Source organism: Phoca vitulina, unplaced genomic scaffold (genome assembly GCF_004348235.1).
Source record: "Phoca vitulina isolate PV1807 unplaced genomic scaffold, GSC_HSeal_1.0 scaffold55, whole genome shotgun sequence".
Lineage (NCBI taxonomy): Eukaryota > Metazoa > Chordata > Mammalia > Carnivora > Phocidae > Phoca > Phoca vitulina.
Genome location: NW_022589758.1, coordinates 3,960,962 through 3,974,769, shown reverse-complemented (window position 1 = coordinate 3,974,769; position 13,808 = coordinate 3,960,962). Strand labels below are relative to the sequence as shown.

At 42.7% G+C, this 13,808-nt stretch overlaps 1 protein-coding gene across 3 annotated transcripts in view; it reads right to left on the bottom strand.

Moving 5' to 3' along the window:
- The window catches only part of NHS (NHS actin remodeling regulator), a 347,530-nt gene that overhangs the window by 44,681 nt on the left and 289,041 nt on the right, over positions 1–13,808 (bottom strand). For all 3 annotated transcript variants that reach the window (XM_032389706.1, XM_032389702.1, XM_032389703.1), the window contains exons 2-3: positions 9,479–9,631; positions 4,897–5,030 (exon numbers count right to left, since the gene is read on the bottom strand). In XM_032389706.1, the coding sequence (XP_032245597.1) occupies positions 4,897–5,030; positions 9,479–9,631 (287 nt within the window). The remainder of the gene's footprint in view (positions 1–4,896; positions 5,031–9,478; positions 9,632–13,808) is intronic.

Below are 13,808 nucleotides of genomic sequence, written 5' to 3'. Positions count from 1 at the left end.
TTTTTAGGAATGCTTTATAGTTTTTCTCATACAGGTTTTGCACATTCTGGTAAATTAATTCCTAAGTATTTAATCTTATTTGTTATTGCTGTAAATGGAGTTTTCTCTACTACTAGGTCTTTTAATTGGCTATCATTTGTGTAAATGAAGGCTATTGATTTTTGTGTGTTTGTATCCTGCTACCTTACTGAATTCTTTTAGTGTTTGAGTTAGTTTTATCATTGATTCTCTACCAGGAAAATCCTATAGTATCATATCATCTGCAACTAGATAGATATAGCTTTACTTCTTCCTTATCAAATCTTACGCCTGTAATTGATTTTGTGCAATTGCATTGATTAATCTCTCTAGTATAATATTAATTAGTAGCAGAAATAGTGAGCATCTTTGCCTTGTTCCTGATTTTAGTGGAAATGCCTCTAGTGTTTCCCCTTTAAGAGACTGGCTTTAGGGCTAAGATATGTATATTTTATCATGTTAATGAAGTACCACTCAATTCCTATTTTCTCAAGTCTTTTTATAAAGAATAGGTGTTGAATTTTATTTAAGGCCTCTCTGGCATCTACAGAGATAATCATATGGGGTTTTTTTCCCTTTAAATATGGTATATGATACTAATAGATTTCTTAATATTGAACCAACCTTCTATTCCTAGAATAAATCCCATTTAGTCATGGTATATTATCTTAATGTGGTATTGTTTGCTCACATTTATTATTTCCGCATTAATAACCTGAGTGATACTGGTCTATATTCCCTCCCCCTCCCTCCCTCCCTCCCTTCCATTCTTTATCAGGTTTAGGTGTCAGACCTTCATAAAATGTTCATAAAAGAAATGGGGAAGTTCTATTTTATTTTCAGTGCTCTGAAACAATTTATAGAGCATTGGGATTATCTGGACTTGGGAGGTTTAGAATTCCTCTGGAAAACCATCTGGGCCTGAGATCATCTCCTTTGCTACCCTTGAAGGAGGAAGATTCCCAGATGGACTTTAAAATTGTGAGAGAGACCTTGAATTTTCAGCTGACAGTGGGTTTTAAGCTAAATTGGCTGGTCAGTTTCCTTTGTGTTCCTCTTGGAGAACTTCTGATTTAAATTACATGTCAAGAAATCAAGCATCCCCTCTTTCCACTTGCAAGAGCTATGAGGCTACTTTGGAGTCATCACCAGATATAAACAGGACACTGTACCTCTTGAAAATTTAAAATATACCAATGCACCCTTAGGATTTCACTGCAGTGCCCTGGAGGACCTCATCACACAGTTTGGGAACCACAGGTATATAGCCTTCCAGCCTTTTTTCCTATGCATGTATGTATATATACTCACATATGCACTCATAGATATTTTTGAGCTCATACCATACACAATTTTATACACTACTTAAAAAATCTCTGATAAAATACATACATTTTCCATGTCATTGAATATTCTTTAGTAACACTATTTTTGATACTGTAGTCTATCCTATGAATATATCAGAATTCATTAAGTACCTACTGTTGGATATTTAAGGTATTTGTAACTATTTTTCCTAGTTCAGTGAACATCCTGGTGAATAAATCTTTGCATTGCCTTGGGATAAATTCCTAGACATAGAATTGCTGGATCAAAGGGTATGAATATCTTATAGGGGTTTTTTTTGGTAAAGATTTTATTTATTTTTTTAAGTAATCTCCACACCCAATGTGAGGCTCAAACCCACAACCCCGAGACTGAGAGATGCACTGAGAGACGCACGCTCCACCAACTGAGCCAGCCAGGCGCCCCATCTTGTAAGTTTTTTTTTTTTGGCCACATTTTTTTATTGAAGTAGAATTGAGACACAGTGTTACATTAGTTTCAGGTGTACAAGAGTGATGTGACAAATCTGTGCTACAGTATGCTGTGCTCACCGCAAGTGTCGCTCCCATCTGTCACCATCCAAGGCTATTACAATACCATTGACTATAGTCCCTATGCTGTACCTTTTATCCCCATGACTTATTCATTCCATGACTGGAAGCCTGTACCTCACACTGCCCTTCACCCATTTTGCCCATCTCCTCTTCCCCTCCCCTCTGGCAACCATCAGTTTGTTCTCTGTATTTTTGGGTCTCTTTCTGCTTTTGTTGTTTGCTCATTTGTTTTGGTTTTTTAGATTCCACATACAAGTGAAATCATGGTATTTGTCTGACTTATTTCACTTAGCATAATTTAATATCTTACAGTTTGATAAATATTGGGAAATTGCCCTCTAGAAAGAGTGTAACAACAACTTAAACTTCCTCTAGTCTTATATGTGAGTATATGTTATAGGCTTTTCATTTGATGGTAAGAGTTTGATTATAAGTGATTATGAATATAGATTCAGATATTTGTGTGTTTTAGGCACTATCCTAGGCACTTTTTCATACACACACGATTTAATTGTATTTACATAACCCTGTTTTAAATCTTCTTAACAACCTTGTAAAATTGAAGTTATTATCCCCATTTCACAGATAAAGAAACTGGGACTCAAAGATAAAACTTTTTCAAAATCATGCAACCAAAGAAATTGGGATTTAAACCTAGTTAGACCCATAATCTTATTACTATATCACTGATACTTCATGAACTTGATTGGCTATTAACAATGATGATGATAATGTCGCATACATATTGAGTGCTTATTATGCATTAGGTACTATTTACATGTATTAACACATTCAGTCTTTGTTTCAAACTTATGAGGTACTATCACTGTTATCCCTGAGACACTGAAATGATTAACTTGTTCAGGGTCACACAGCTAATAAATGTTACAGCTGCTATTCAAATCCAGGCAGTTTGACTTCACAGTCTGTACCCTTAATGACCAGACTACAGTATGACAGTTTGCAGAGTTGTGGAAGATTGTGTATCAGAATCTCATTATGAATGCTTTTTTCTGTTGCTGTCTTAAGAAAATGTCCAGCAGTATGGTTGCAAATTTCCTGTCCCTGTACCTGCAGCCTTTTCTCTGGCAGCAATATACGGCCCTTGTAAGCTTAATGCATAGAACTGTGTTCTGTTCGGAGTCACCTCCAGGTCTGAGGGATATAACTTGAATGGAAAATCTTCCAATGAACTTGGTGGCCCAAACTTAATCAAATAAATGAAACAGTATTTCTAAATAATTGGGGAGATCTTAAGGATTATCATTTGAGATGGGTACACTTTCTGGTTTACATCAGTGTGCTCTAGACTCCTCCTCTTATTGATGTTTGTTGGGTAAATGAAGCACCCTCATTGTTGTTCATTATTTTAGGCTTTTTCCTATAGCCTTACTTTGGTATTTAGACATTATTAAAAATTATGCAGATTATGACAAATGGTGTTATTTTTATGTCATTTCTGTAAATGCTCAACATTATTCTCTCCCACCCGCCCCCCTGAAAAAAACAACTTAATGAGCCACAAAACATGTTATAATGAATGGAAAAATATTTTTAGCATTTTTATGCAGAAAATGCCTCATTAAAAGCAAATGCTTTAGCAAGCAGATTTGAGCTTAATAAAACTTTTGTTGAGCAGGAGCTTTTATGACAAATCACTAGCATGTGTAACTGCTCTATATAAAGACCCAGAAAGCCCTAAGAGTCTCTCACCTTCCTTTCTTATCCCTGGGACTGCAGCAACATAGTTGAGTGTGACACGGCACAGAGGAGACTCGATGAGCCTGAAGGACATGGAGCCCATGGTGCAGCCACAAGTAAGAAAAATATCTATGTATTGGTCAGTATCACTCACTGTTTTATCTGGCTGTGTAATAACATGCAGATTCATTTAGATGAAGTCTGTTCTCAGCTGGATGTTTGGCATCCTGCAGTCCAAATATTTTGCATCTGTTTTGCGTATTGTAAAAGCCATAAGGGCGCAGGGTTTATTACTATACATAGAAACTTAATTTCAAGTAAAAACCTCAACTTGGACCCACACTTGTAACTTCTTTAGATTTTGGGCCTCAAATTATAATGACAAGGGAGCAGGGATCCAGCCATTCCAGCAGCCATATGGGCTGATTTGGCCACAGAAATCATAGCCCCTCACTTCAACGATGCCCTCCTCAGAGGCACAAAATGCTCACCTATCCCCACCAAGGCCTTCGAAAGCACACTTGTAGTGATGATGTTTGTAGGTGTTGTGAGCTGGGCTCAGCTTCATCTGTGAGTCATCCCTGGGAGCTTGGGCTGAGTTACAGCCACACCCACCCAGGCAAAGCTGAAATCACCAGCTGAGGAGGACACTGGGGTAGCTGGTTACCCTGCAGCACTGGCCTTCCTTATAGAAAGGGGAAGCATACAAGGATGACGTGGCTCATCTTCAAGTGGTGATTTGTCACATCGTGTAAGTTTTTTTTTTCCCAATCCACCCCACCGAGTCATCTACACCATCACCTGACCAGTAACAGTGAACATTTATTGAGGTCTAAGTCCGTGCCAGGCACCGTGCTACATTCTTTCCATGCCTTATCTCGTTTACCCCTCAAACTGTATGAGCTAGGTGCTATTGATATCCCCATATTACAGATGAGGGGACTGAGCACAAAGAAGTAACCTGCCCTAAATCTTTCAGCTTGTATACAGAAAAACTAGTGTTTGAAGCAAAATTTTCCCCCAATTTCAGAGTCCTTAATTATTATTGCTTTGCTGCACTGTACAACCAATTAACTAAAAAAAAAAAAAAAAAAAATACCTCTGTATTCCCACTCTATTCCCCCAAAGACACATGAATGAAAGGGGTAAAAAAAAATCCAGTCGCTCTCAAATGCCCATGACTTGCTCTCTTAGGTGGCCCAGCCTCCTCCACCAGGAGGAAGGAAATGGACTCCCAGGACCCACTCATGCTTCCCGATGAGCAAGGCCAGGGCTGCTGGCTGGCCACCAAGCTCACCGTTAAGAAGTGCCGGTCCTTAACTTCGCGCCTCCTCTGGCTGTGAGCTGGGGGATAGGCTGGCAGTGGAGGAGCCGCCACCGAAAGGGGGACAGCAGCTCTCTGCTCCCGGCGATCACTCCGGCTCCGGTGTTCTGGGGGCAGAGAAAGCAATGATACAGAAACATCCTTGGCATCTTCCATTTCTCTTTCCCCCTTGGGAGGGTGAGCAAAAGGCTAGAAAAAAGTGAGTTTTTCCTAATATAGCTCATCTGTATACCAAATAAGATTTTCAGAATGGTTCCAAACTAAACTTTCACTTCACAATAATATGTAAATGGGCACTTACATTTTAGTGGGTCCATCTCATAATCTTTGTATGAGATGGCTCACTCTGAGTTTGGAAAAAGCAGTGTATTTTCAACGTGCTTCATTTCAAAACAACATGAGCAAAAAAAAGTCTAGAATAATTGTGGAAGGTTTGCTGACACTGATGCTGGAGTGGATCACAGGCACAAGCATGCCAGAGCCTCTTGGGGAGTGGCAGGAACAAAGGCTCCCAGCCATCCCGTGGGCTGGGAGTCCATCAGCTCACACTGGCTCAGGGCTGCTGCGCGGTCAGGAACTCTGCGGGCCACTGGTAGCTTGAAATAGGCCACGGTGGGGGTATTTACATCACAGAAATTAGTGGGTGTTACACATCAGGGCTTTTATCTTCCTGCCATCTATCTACTTATTTATCTATGTTTTCTTTTCTAGAGAGCCTGTGACCAGCACACCATTGCAGCCGTCTAAGCTCTGTCATGCCTAACACTCAGAGGGCTTTGAAATCCTAGGCTCCTCGAGAAAGTAAAGGAATCCCAATGATGACAGTTGTCTGATTTAGGAATAAAGCTACCTCTGAGGAAAGCCAAGAGATTTCTGTTTGTGGGATAAAGTGGTCCTGACTTCATAACAAGAATCACTGAGAACCCAAGAGCACAGTTTAGCTTTCTGGGTGTTTCAGTGAGCTACAAAGCACACCCTGCCCAACACACTGGCCACAGTAAAGGCCACCCTGCCTGCAAATGCAGCTCACACTCATGCCTGGGGCCTCCTCGTCTAACCAAGATACAAAGTCACCGTATAGGTAGTGTGTGCTGAACTGCCGCCCCAGCCAGTGTTTATCAGAAATCCCTTTTGAGATAAATGTCTTCCTTGTTAAAGTGTCTACCTCCAGGGCCGCCCCCTTTTTTCTCTGCAAGCAAACAGTGGGCTTTTCTAAATGGGCAGCACAAGGAAAAAGTTACATTTTAAAATTCATAATGAGGAGTAGAATACAGGTGTCACTGGTTAGGAAAAGGTTGGAGGAAGGGAGTTGGGAGGGAGACATCAACTCAATTTCCCATTTAGTTGCTCCCTTCCTACACTTTCTTAAATCTCTTTCATTTGCCCTAGGCTGGAAGGAGGCAGGCTAGATTAATAGCTCCCTAATAATACTTTTTTCTGGCGGTGTGGTGGGGAGAACATTCATCTGCTAGAGTCTAAAACTGCAGTAGACTTTTGGTCCTTATTCCTTTAGACCAGTGGAACTTAGACCTCAGCCCTGAAACTTGAAAGAAAATATAAATATCTCTTTATAGCCACTTAGTAATCTCTCTCCCTGTCTTACAAACATAAACAATGGCATCACTTAAAGCCATTATTGGCTCTGAGTATAAAGAATTGCCAAGAAAAAGGGGAAAAAAAGAGGAATCAGATTCTAAATAATTCAAAATCCAATGAGATGTAACTTGCTCTGGGAAGCCTTCTCTGAAGCTCCATGGCATGATTAGTGCCTCTCCTCTGAGCGCCCATAGCACTGTGCTGAAATTACCTGGTTACTTGTCTGTCTCCTTCACCAGACAGGCATTCCCTGTGGACAGGGACCAGATGTTAGTTATTGCTCTCTGAATCCCAGGTTTAGCACAATGCTGGGGCCTCAGTAGGCTTTGCTGAGGGGTTTGCTACTGAGCAGATCTTGAAAGCAGTCAATTTCTAGGTTCTGATCTCAGTCCTCCCAGCTCTCTCCTTAGAGCCTCACCTCCAAAAAGAGCACAGCGCTGCTGCCACCACAGCTTTACTTGTCTGGGCTTCATTATCCACTCAGTCCTGGTGGAAGCCAGGATCTTCCAGCTGTCCAAATAGAGAACCTCCAGGGAAGCTCACTGCGGCATCTGCCGAGCAAGGCCGTTGTCTGGTGTTAGTTATGGCCACCAGATGGCAGAAGTGGTATTCTGATGAATGCACTGCTAAGCTACTGTTTCTTGGACAAGGTTAAAAAAAAAAGTCACTTTCTAATTTTAATTCCACACTGCATGTTTTTAATTCTATGATGCCTATAATTCCTGTTTATGGCTCTCTGCAGTGCTATTAAAACTACTACACCCAAGATTTGCTGTTGAGACAACCTCAAAGAAAGCCAGTCTGTGGAGGACAAGATGCAGCTCCACAGTCTTCCTTCTAAAACCCCAGGAGGCATTCTATCCCTCCCTCAGCCCCCAGGAGGAAGTTCTGAGCAAATTGATATTGGCACTTGCTGTTCCTCAGTTCTGTCATTAAGTCCAAACCCGACAACACAGTGAAATGTGATAGCTTACAAGCAGCTTAATGTTATCTGGTTGAATCTGGAAAAATCTAATCAGGGATGACTTATGAATAATAATAAAAGGATAAAAATAATTATGTCTAAAGGGCTAACGTAACTCAAGCTCTCTGATGATGGGATCAGAGAAAGTATCTAGTGAGAATGATCAGATTCCTGTGTCATCATTCTATGCCCTCAATGCTCAAGCAGTTTTCTACAGAATTTGATTTACTTACACACACATTCATTGAGGACCTACTCTATGTCAGGTTCATGCTAAGTGATTTGAATAAAAAAATTAATAAGACACTATCCAGAGCTCTTGAGTTGCTCATGGATTAATGGTGGAGGACAGGCCTATAAGAGGTTAGTGATGATATAAGCTTATAAGTGGCACGACTGGGAAGATGCAAAGGATATTATGGGAAGGGTTATCGAGGCTGCAAAGGAATGGTGAGTATGTTAAGGAAAATTTCCAGAAGGTGGCTTGCACTAAAAATTTGGTAAAGAAGGACTTTTTAGCCAACTACAAAATCGAAGTGACTCAATTTAAAAAATCGAAGTGAATAGTAAGAATGCCAGAGATACTTCTAGAGGATATTGGTCATCACTATTATAGGTGTCACAGTATCTGCTACCAATAACCAAGGGGAGTTTTTAGAAACAGTTGCATTAGGGATATTAGTAGGTTAATTCTTTTGTTAAAGGGGGGAGAAGATGGGATATGGAGAAAGGGAAAAGTCATAAACATGTGGAAGAAAATAAGTTGAAAACAAATGTGTCATTTCTCCATCCTCATAGTGACATTAAAATGTTTTTTTTTTTTATTGTAATACTTTTGGAAAATACTATTCCTTAAAGGAGCATAGGGAATTTGGAACAAAGGCACTGAATGTACAGATACCATCTGTCTCCACATCAAAAATCTAAAGACCAAAAAAGCTGGTGTGCCAACTTCTGATACCCAACTTAGGGGGCTCTAAAAGGATGATGCCAGTTTTTAATCTCCTTGTCCTAACTACAATGGTTTTAAGCCACTGGAAAGTAAGAGAAGGCTGTTACCTTCTACCTTGCCTGCTATGTGTCTATCTCTGGCTTTTTCAGGACTGTGAGAGAAAGAGAAATATTTATTTTCCTAGGACACCGTATGGTGAGGAGGACAAGAGCTCTGGCTGGGGGTCTGGAGGCCTGGATCGGGTTCTTGGAACTCTGCCTAATGGGGTATGTGACCCTGAGCAAGTTTTCTGACCTCTCTAGGCCTCCACGTGCTCCACTGTAGAATGGACCTGATCACCGGTTCTCGACAGGAGCACATCCCCCGAGGGAGGTTCTGGTTGTTAGATGACTAGGCGAGAGCCAAGGATGACAGCTGTCCTACAAGGCACAGGAGGGTCCTGAATAAACAAATAGTGCCCTAGGTCCCACCTGTGTTCTACCAGCATTTCTTGTCAGGGAAAAGCCTAGAACCTATTTCTGAGTCAAACCTAATTCTCTTTTAATTATAACCCAAAGGGTTTTCTTTTTGTTTTTTTTTCCTGTGGTTTTTTTGCTCATGTTTAATGTATGCAGAATGCACCAGTTTTGATGGTTGTGTCCTCCTGCCCCTTAACTCTCCTTCATTTCCCTCTACTTTTTGTTCAGAATGGCTTCTGATTATCTTTACTTAATCCAAACCTACTTTTGATAGGCACAAACATCTGACTGCTTTATGATGTCTTTTAGTGTAGTCATGCCCAGGTATTTGTATGTTGCAAATATTATAAATTTCCTTTTAAATTCTCTTTATTATCATATTTAGACCATGATGCTATTTCTAATTATATGTATAAGCAGGTTATATTACCCCTGAATTTCATTTCCGTGTAGAAAAGGGAGCATTTCGAAGTAGTTGCTATAACAAGGTGAGGTGTTAGAACTGATGGGACAAAGACCAGCCCCTGGATGGGACAAGCTCTGAGTCCTCTCCCCGAAAAGCCCCCCAAGCCGGGGACCAGTTACCTCTGCGCAGGGCTTGCAGGCTCTGGCGGGCATGGCGGTGCAGCTCCTCCACGCAGGGCGGCCTTGTGGCCGGGAGGAAGATGTTTCTCTGCTGGTGCCATGGTGCACGGTAGTATACGCTCAGTTTACTCTCAATGTCCAGGGTGGAGACGGCTGCAAGACAGAGAGAGAAATGGGGCGTTATACATCACAAGCTTTAAATTGTGCATCTGGCAGAGCCTGGGCTGGGGGACAGGAGTGGAGTCTGGGTGGAGTGGAAGTCCAGAGCGCTGCGTTCACATTAGGAACGCACTCAAGGCTGGGGAAAGGTCTGTCGCTTACAGTATGGAAAGAGACCACCTTTGCCCCCAAGCTAAGGGATGGGAGACCCCAGGACACCAACCATCTGCCTGTGACCAGCTTACTTTCTCTCCACACCTCTTTGCACTCTCTGACACAGTCGCTCATCAACCTGGACAAACTCTTGGCCATCCATGCTTGGGAGTGGGGGGCGGGGGGGGGGGGGGGGGGGGGGTTCTGCCTTCCAAGAATGCAGAGAAAAGCCTCAGGAATGAGTCAAAAAGGTCACCCTAGCTCCAGTCTTCTGGCCACAGGGCCTCAGAATTAAAGTTCTGCACACCTGCTCCTGATGCCCACCTGAACTTTGCTTCTCCCTTGCTCTGCTTTCTGTCTCCTATGACCCCTGGCCCCCAACCCTGATTATTTCACCTGTCTTGCTTGCCAACTCTGTTGCCTGCCATCTTTTGAAGCATTGCTCAGCTTCCTTAGTTTCATCTAGGGGAGAGGACAAGCACTGAAGAACCCATTGCAGGGGTACTGGGGGTTAAGTGAGGAAACCACAGACAGTGCAGGTGAGGAGAGGGGTACCGTCCTTGCAACTCCTCCAAGGGATCAGGGAAAGAGGCCTCTTTCCCCCAAACACGCCCTAGGTCTTCATGTACATACTGAGCCTAGGATAGAGATCACCTATGAGTGCTCGTCAGATAAATTTATCTTCAGATAAATTCTCATGGGAAGAGCTGGTCCTAAGCAGGAGGATTCTGGTTAGGAAATTACTGTACAGAGGAACTCCTGAGCACCTGGGCAGCTCGCCAGCCTCAGGAATAGTGAGAACTGGCCCAGAGGGCTTCACCTGCCAGACCTGTTATCCTGACCAGACCCCTGTTCTCCCAGTCTCATTGTCTCCCTCTGCTTCTTTTCCCACCTTTTCCCCAGTGTATGATTTGGGCGTGTTCTGCCCAACTGTTTATTCCTATGCCCCAAACAGACTTTTGGTTCTTCTCCGATCCTTTTCTTTTTGAAGTCCAGTTTACCATTTCACTTTGTCCGGGAAGCCTTACACAGAACAAGATACTCGACAGATAAAGCAGAAAGACAAATGGAAAAGGAGGGAGGACACTTTTGTAGAAAGGAAATAGAAGAAAACTGGGGAAAATGCAACCTTTTGGTAATTAATCCTCCTCCCCCCACCCGGTACTGCATTTATGGCAATTAGTTTTGGTTTTCTTTTTCTTTAATTTTTTTTTTTTTTTTGAGAGAGAGTGTGTGCACTAGTGGGGGGAGGGGCAGAGAGGGAGAAAGAATCTCAAGCAGGCTCCATGCTCAGTGTGGAGCCCGATGCAGGGCTCGACCCACAACCCTGAGATCATGACTGAGCCAAAATCAAGAGTTGGACACAAGTGACTGAGCCACCCAGGTGCCCCTTGGTTTTCTTTTCTAATGCAGTCTTCGGTAGTCTTTTTTTTTTTCCCTAGAATAATGCATCATAATCACAAGGACCACCAATAGAAACAGACATATTTCCAAAGATACTAAAGAAATATCACGTGGGCAGCGTCAAAGGGACAATTCCGTACTTGTAAATAATGCCACGCAACAGGAATTTCTGTGATATGCCATTCGATGTGGTAGCCACTAGCCACATTGGCTATTAAACACTTTATTTTTTTAAAAACTTTAAGTTTAAATAGCTATAGGTAGCTATTCTATTGGACAACCATAACCATGAATATTCTATTATATTCTCTCACCTTCAGCTACAGAGCAGATTACTCCCTTTGACCTAGATTTTTTCTTCCTTGGTGTTTAATCTCTAATAATTCAGGCCCAAGGGTTAGAGATCCCAGAATTATCTTCCTGGGTAGGGGAGAGTATTTTTAGGGCAGAGTCCTATGGGGCCAAGCATAAAGGCAGCCACTTTTCTTTCATCATTTACTCTATAACCTCAACCCTTTCCTTGGAAACCGTAAGTGCTTGGTGAACCAGTCAGGGGTCACTGAGTTCTGGGGACAAGAAAACCTAGGAGGAATCACTAAGGGAGAAACCAGCCTCTTCAGGCCTCACATGAGGCATGGGAGGCCTTGAGGTAGAAAGGGCAGGCCATATCTAGATGGGAGCCTCCCTTCTCTCCTGTGTCAGGTAGCGGGGAATGTGAAGGCAGAGGCTTTATTTAGCCACCCTCGGAGGAATGCTCTGGTTCAGTGACGAAGACTGACTAAAAAGTCAGCCCCTGCCTGGTTGCAGAGGTCAACTGCCATCTAAGAGGACAAAGGTCATTATCAAACTTAGTAGAGGTGAGTGGGAATTCATGTGCTAGTGACAGCTGGGAGAAGGTACTGAACAGAGAGCTTGCCTGGGGAAAAGAAGAGGCCAAGAAGTTCAGTGGGCAGTTCCAGGAGTGGAGGGGCTCCTGAGCACCTCCTCTCCCAGGCCCATCCCTTTAGGAAAATAGGAACCAGGCTGAGCCCAGGTGACTTGGGGATAGACCAGAAGACTTTTATAGCCCCTCAGAAACCAGGTCAAGTGGCCATGGCGCCTTAATCTTTGTATGGGGAAGAGCTAAGCTCCTGCTGTTTATCTCAGTGTTCATCTGAAAAAAAGACTCATCAGAAGTGCTTGTCAAAAACAGACTACTGGGCTCCAGCCTAGACTTCCTGAACCAGAATTTCCTGCAGAGGCCTAGTACTCTGTATATTTGAAAAGTGCCCTCAGATTATTTTTTTATCATGAGGTATATATCAGAAACACAAAACATTATCTGATGATGTCTTGGGATCTTACGTGAATGAAGGGAGATGGGCAACATGGTGGGCAGGAAGAGACTGCTGAAAATGGAAACATCTATCCACACCTGGAATATTTTCCAAATAGCTCTTATGTCCTAGGCACAGTGCTGGGTGCTGGGATATAGCACAGAACAAAACACACAAGAATCCTTGCCCTCCTGGAGTATATGTTCTCTGGTTCTGTGTGAAAATGGTTTAGATGTGATTGTGCCTGGAAGCAGTCGGTTGGGAGAAGAGCCCTCTAGCTGACTCCTCTGTTCTACTATTGTACCGTTCCCTGGAGGTAGTCCAAGACCTCTAGACTTCTAAAGGCCCTAACACCAAAAAGATCATAGTCTCCACTCCTCCATCTCCACCTTTCTGCAGTAGGTAGTCCCAAATTAAAGCATAAATTAGCAATCATAAAATAAATGTAAAGAAGTTCTGTAAAATTCTCTTTCCTCACTATTAAACATAAAATATAAAGTTATTTGAAAAAAAGCATTTTTTGGTACCACTGCTTTGCTGATGCCCAAAACATTCTTACTGTTCCTACTGGGCAAGCCAGTGCTGAGTTTCTGGGCTGCAGAACTCGGCCTGCTGCTCAGGACTGTGGATTTGCAGATGCAAAGACTAACACAGGAGTTCCAACACAGGCAGCCAGGACGTGGTTCCTGGGAAGAACCCACAGTCTCAGTGACAGCCTTCAGGGCTCGGAATCCTCACCTCTCCCCATGTAGTCTTTTTCTTTATCTGCTGAGAAGCTATAATGGATTTCTGCCATGCATTAGCAGGTGAACATTTCACTCATCAGTTGCCACAATTGTGTTTATCTCTTAGACGAGGAAGGGAAGGAAAACTCTTTAATCCCTTTGCTCTCAGTTTGTCCTTTGGTTACAGAGCATTAACTAGTATTATGTGTCCACTGGAGGCAGACATACAGGCACTAATGGAGCTCTTCCAGGGAAAACTCCCATTTTCCTTCTTAAAAAAAAATCTATTCCTTTCTCTAAGCAAAAGTTCAATGAAAGTTGATAAGTCATTCGTAAGCTCATTGCACTACTGCCATTTATTGCAAAGCTGTCCCACATCTTCAGGTTCACCCTGCCCCCCTTTCTTCCCTGTTTAACAATTACACCATGGCTCAGCCTTGAAAGCTAGTGGTCTTATTACTCCCAGTAATGTTTGTTCTCATAAAAATGATACAAAGTGCAGCAAGGAGGTTTCTCCTCTGCTTATTCAGATACATCCAGCCCACCACCCCCCCACCCCGCCGCTGTGGTAGG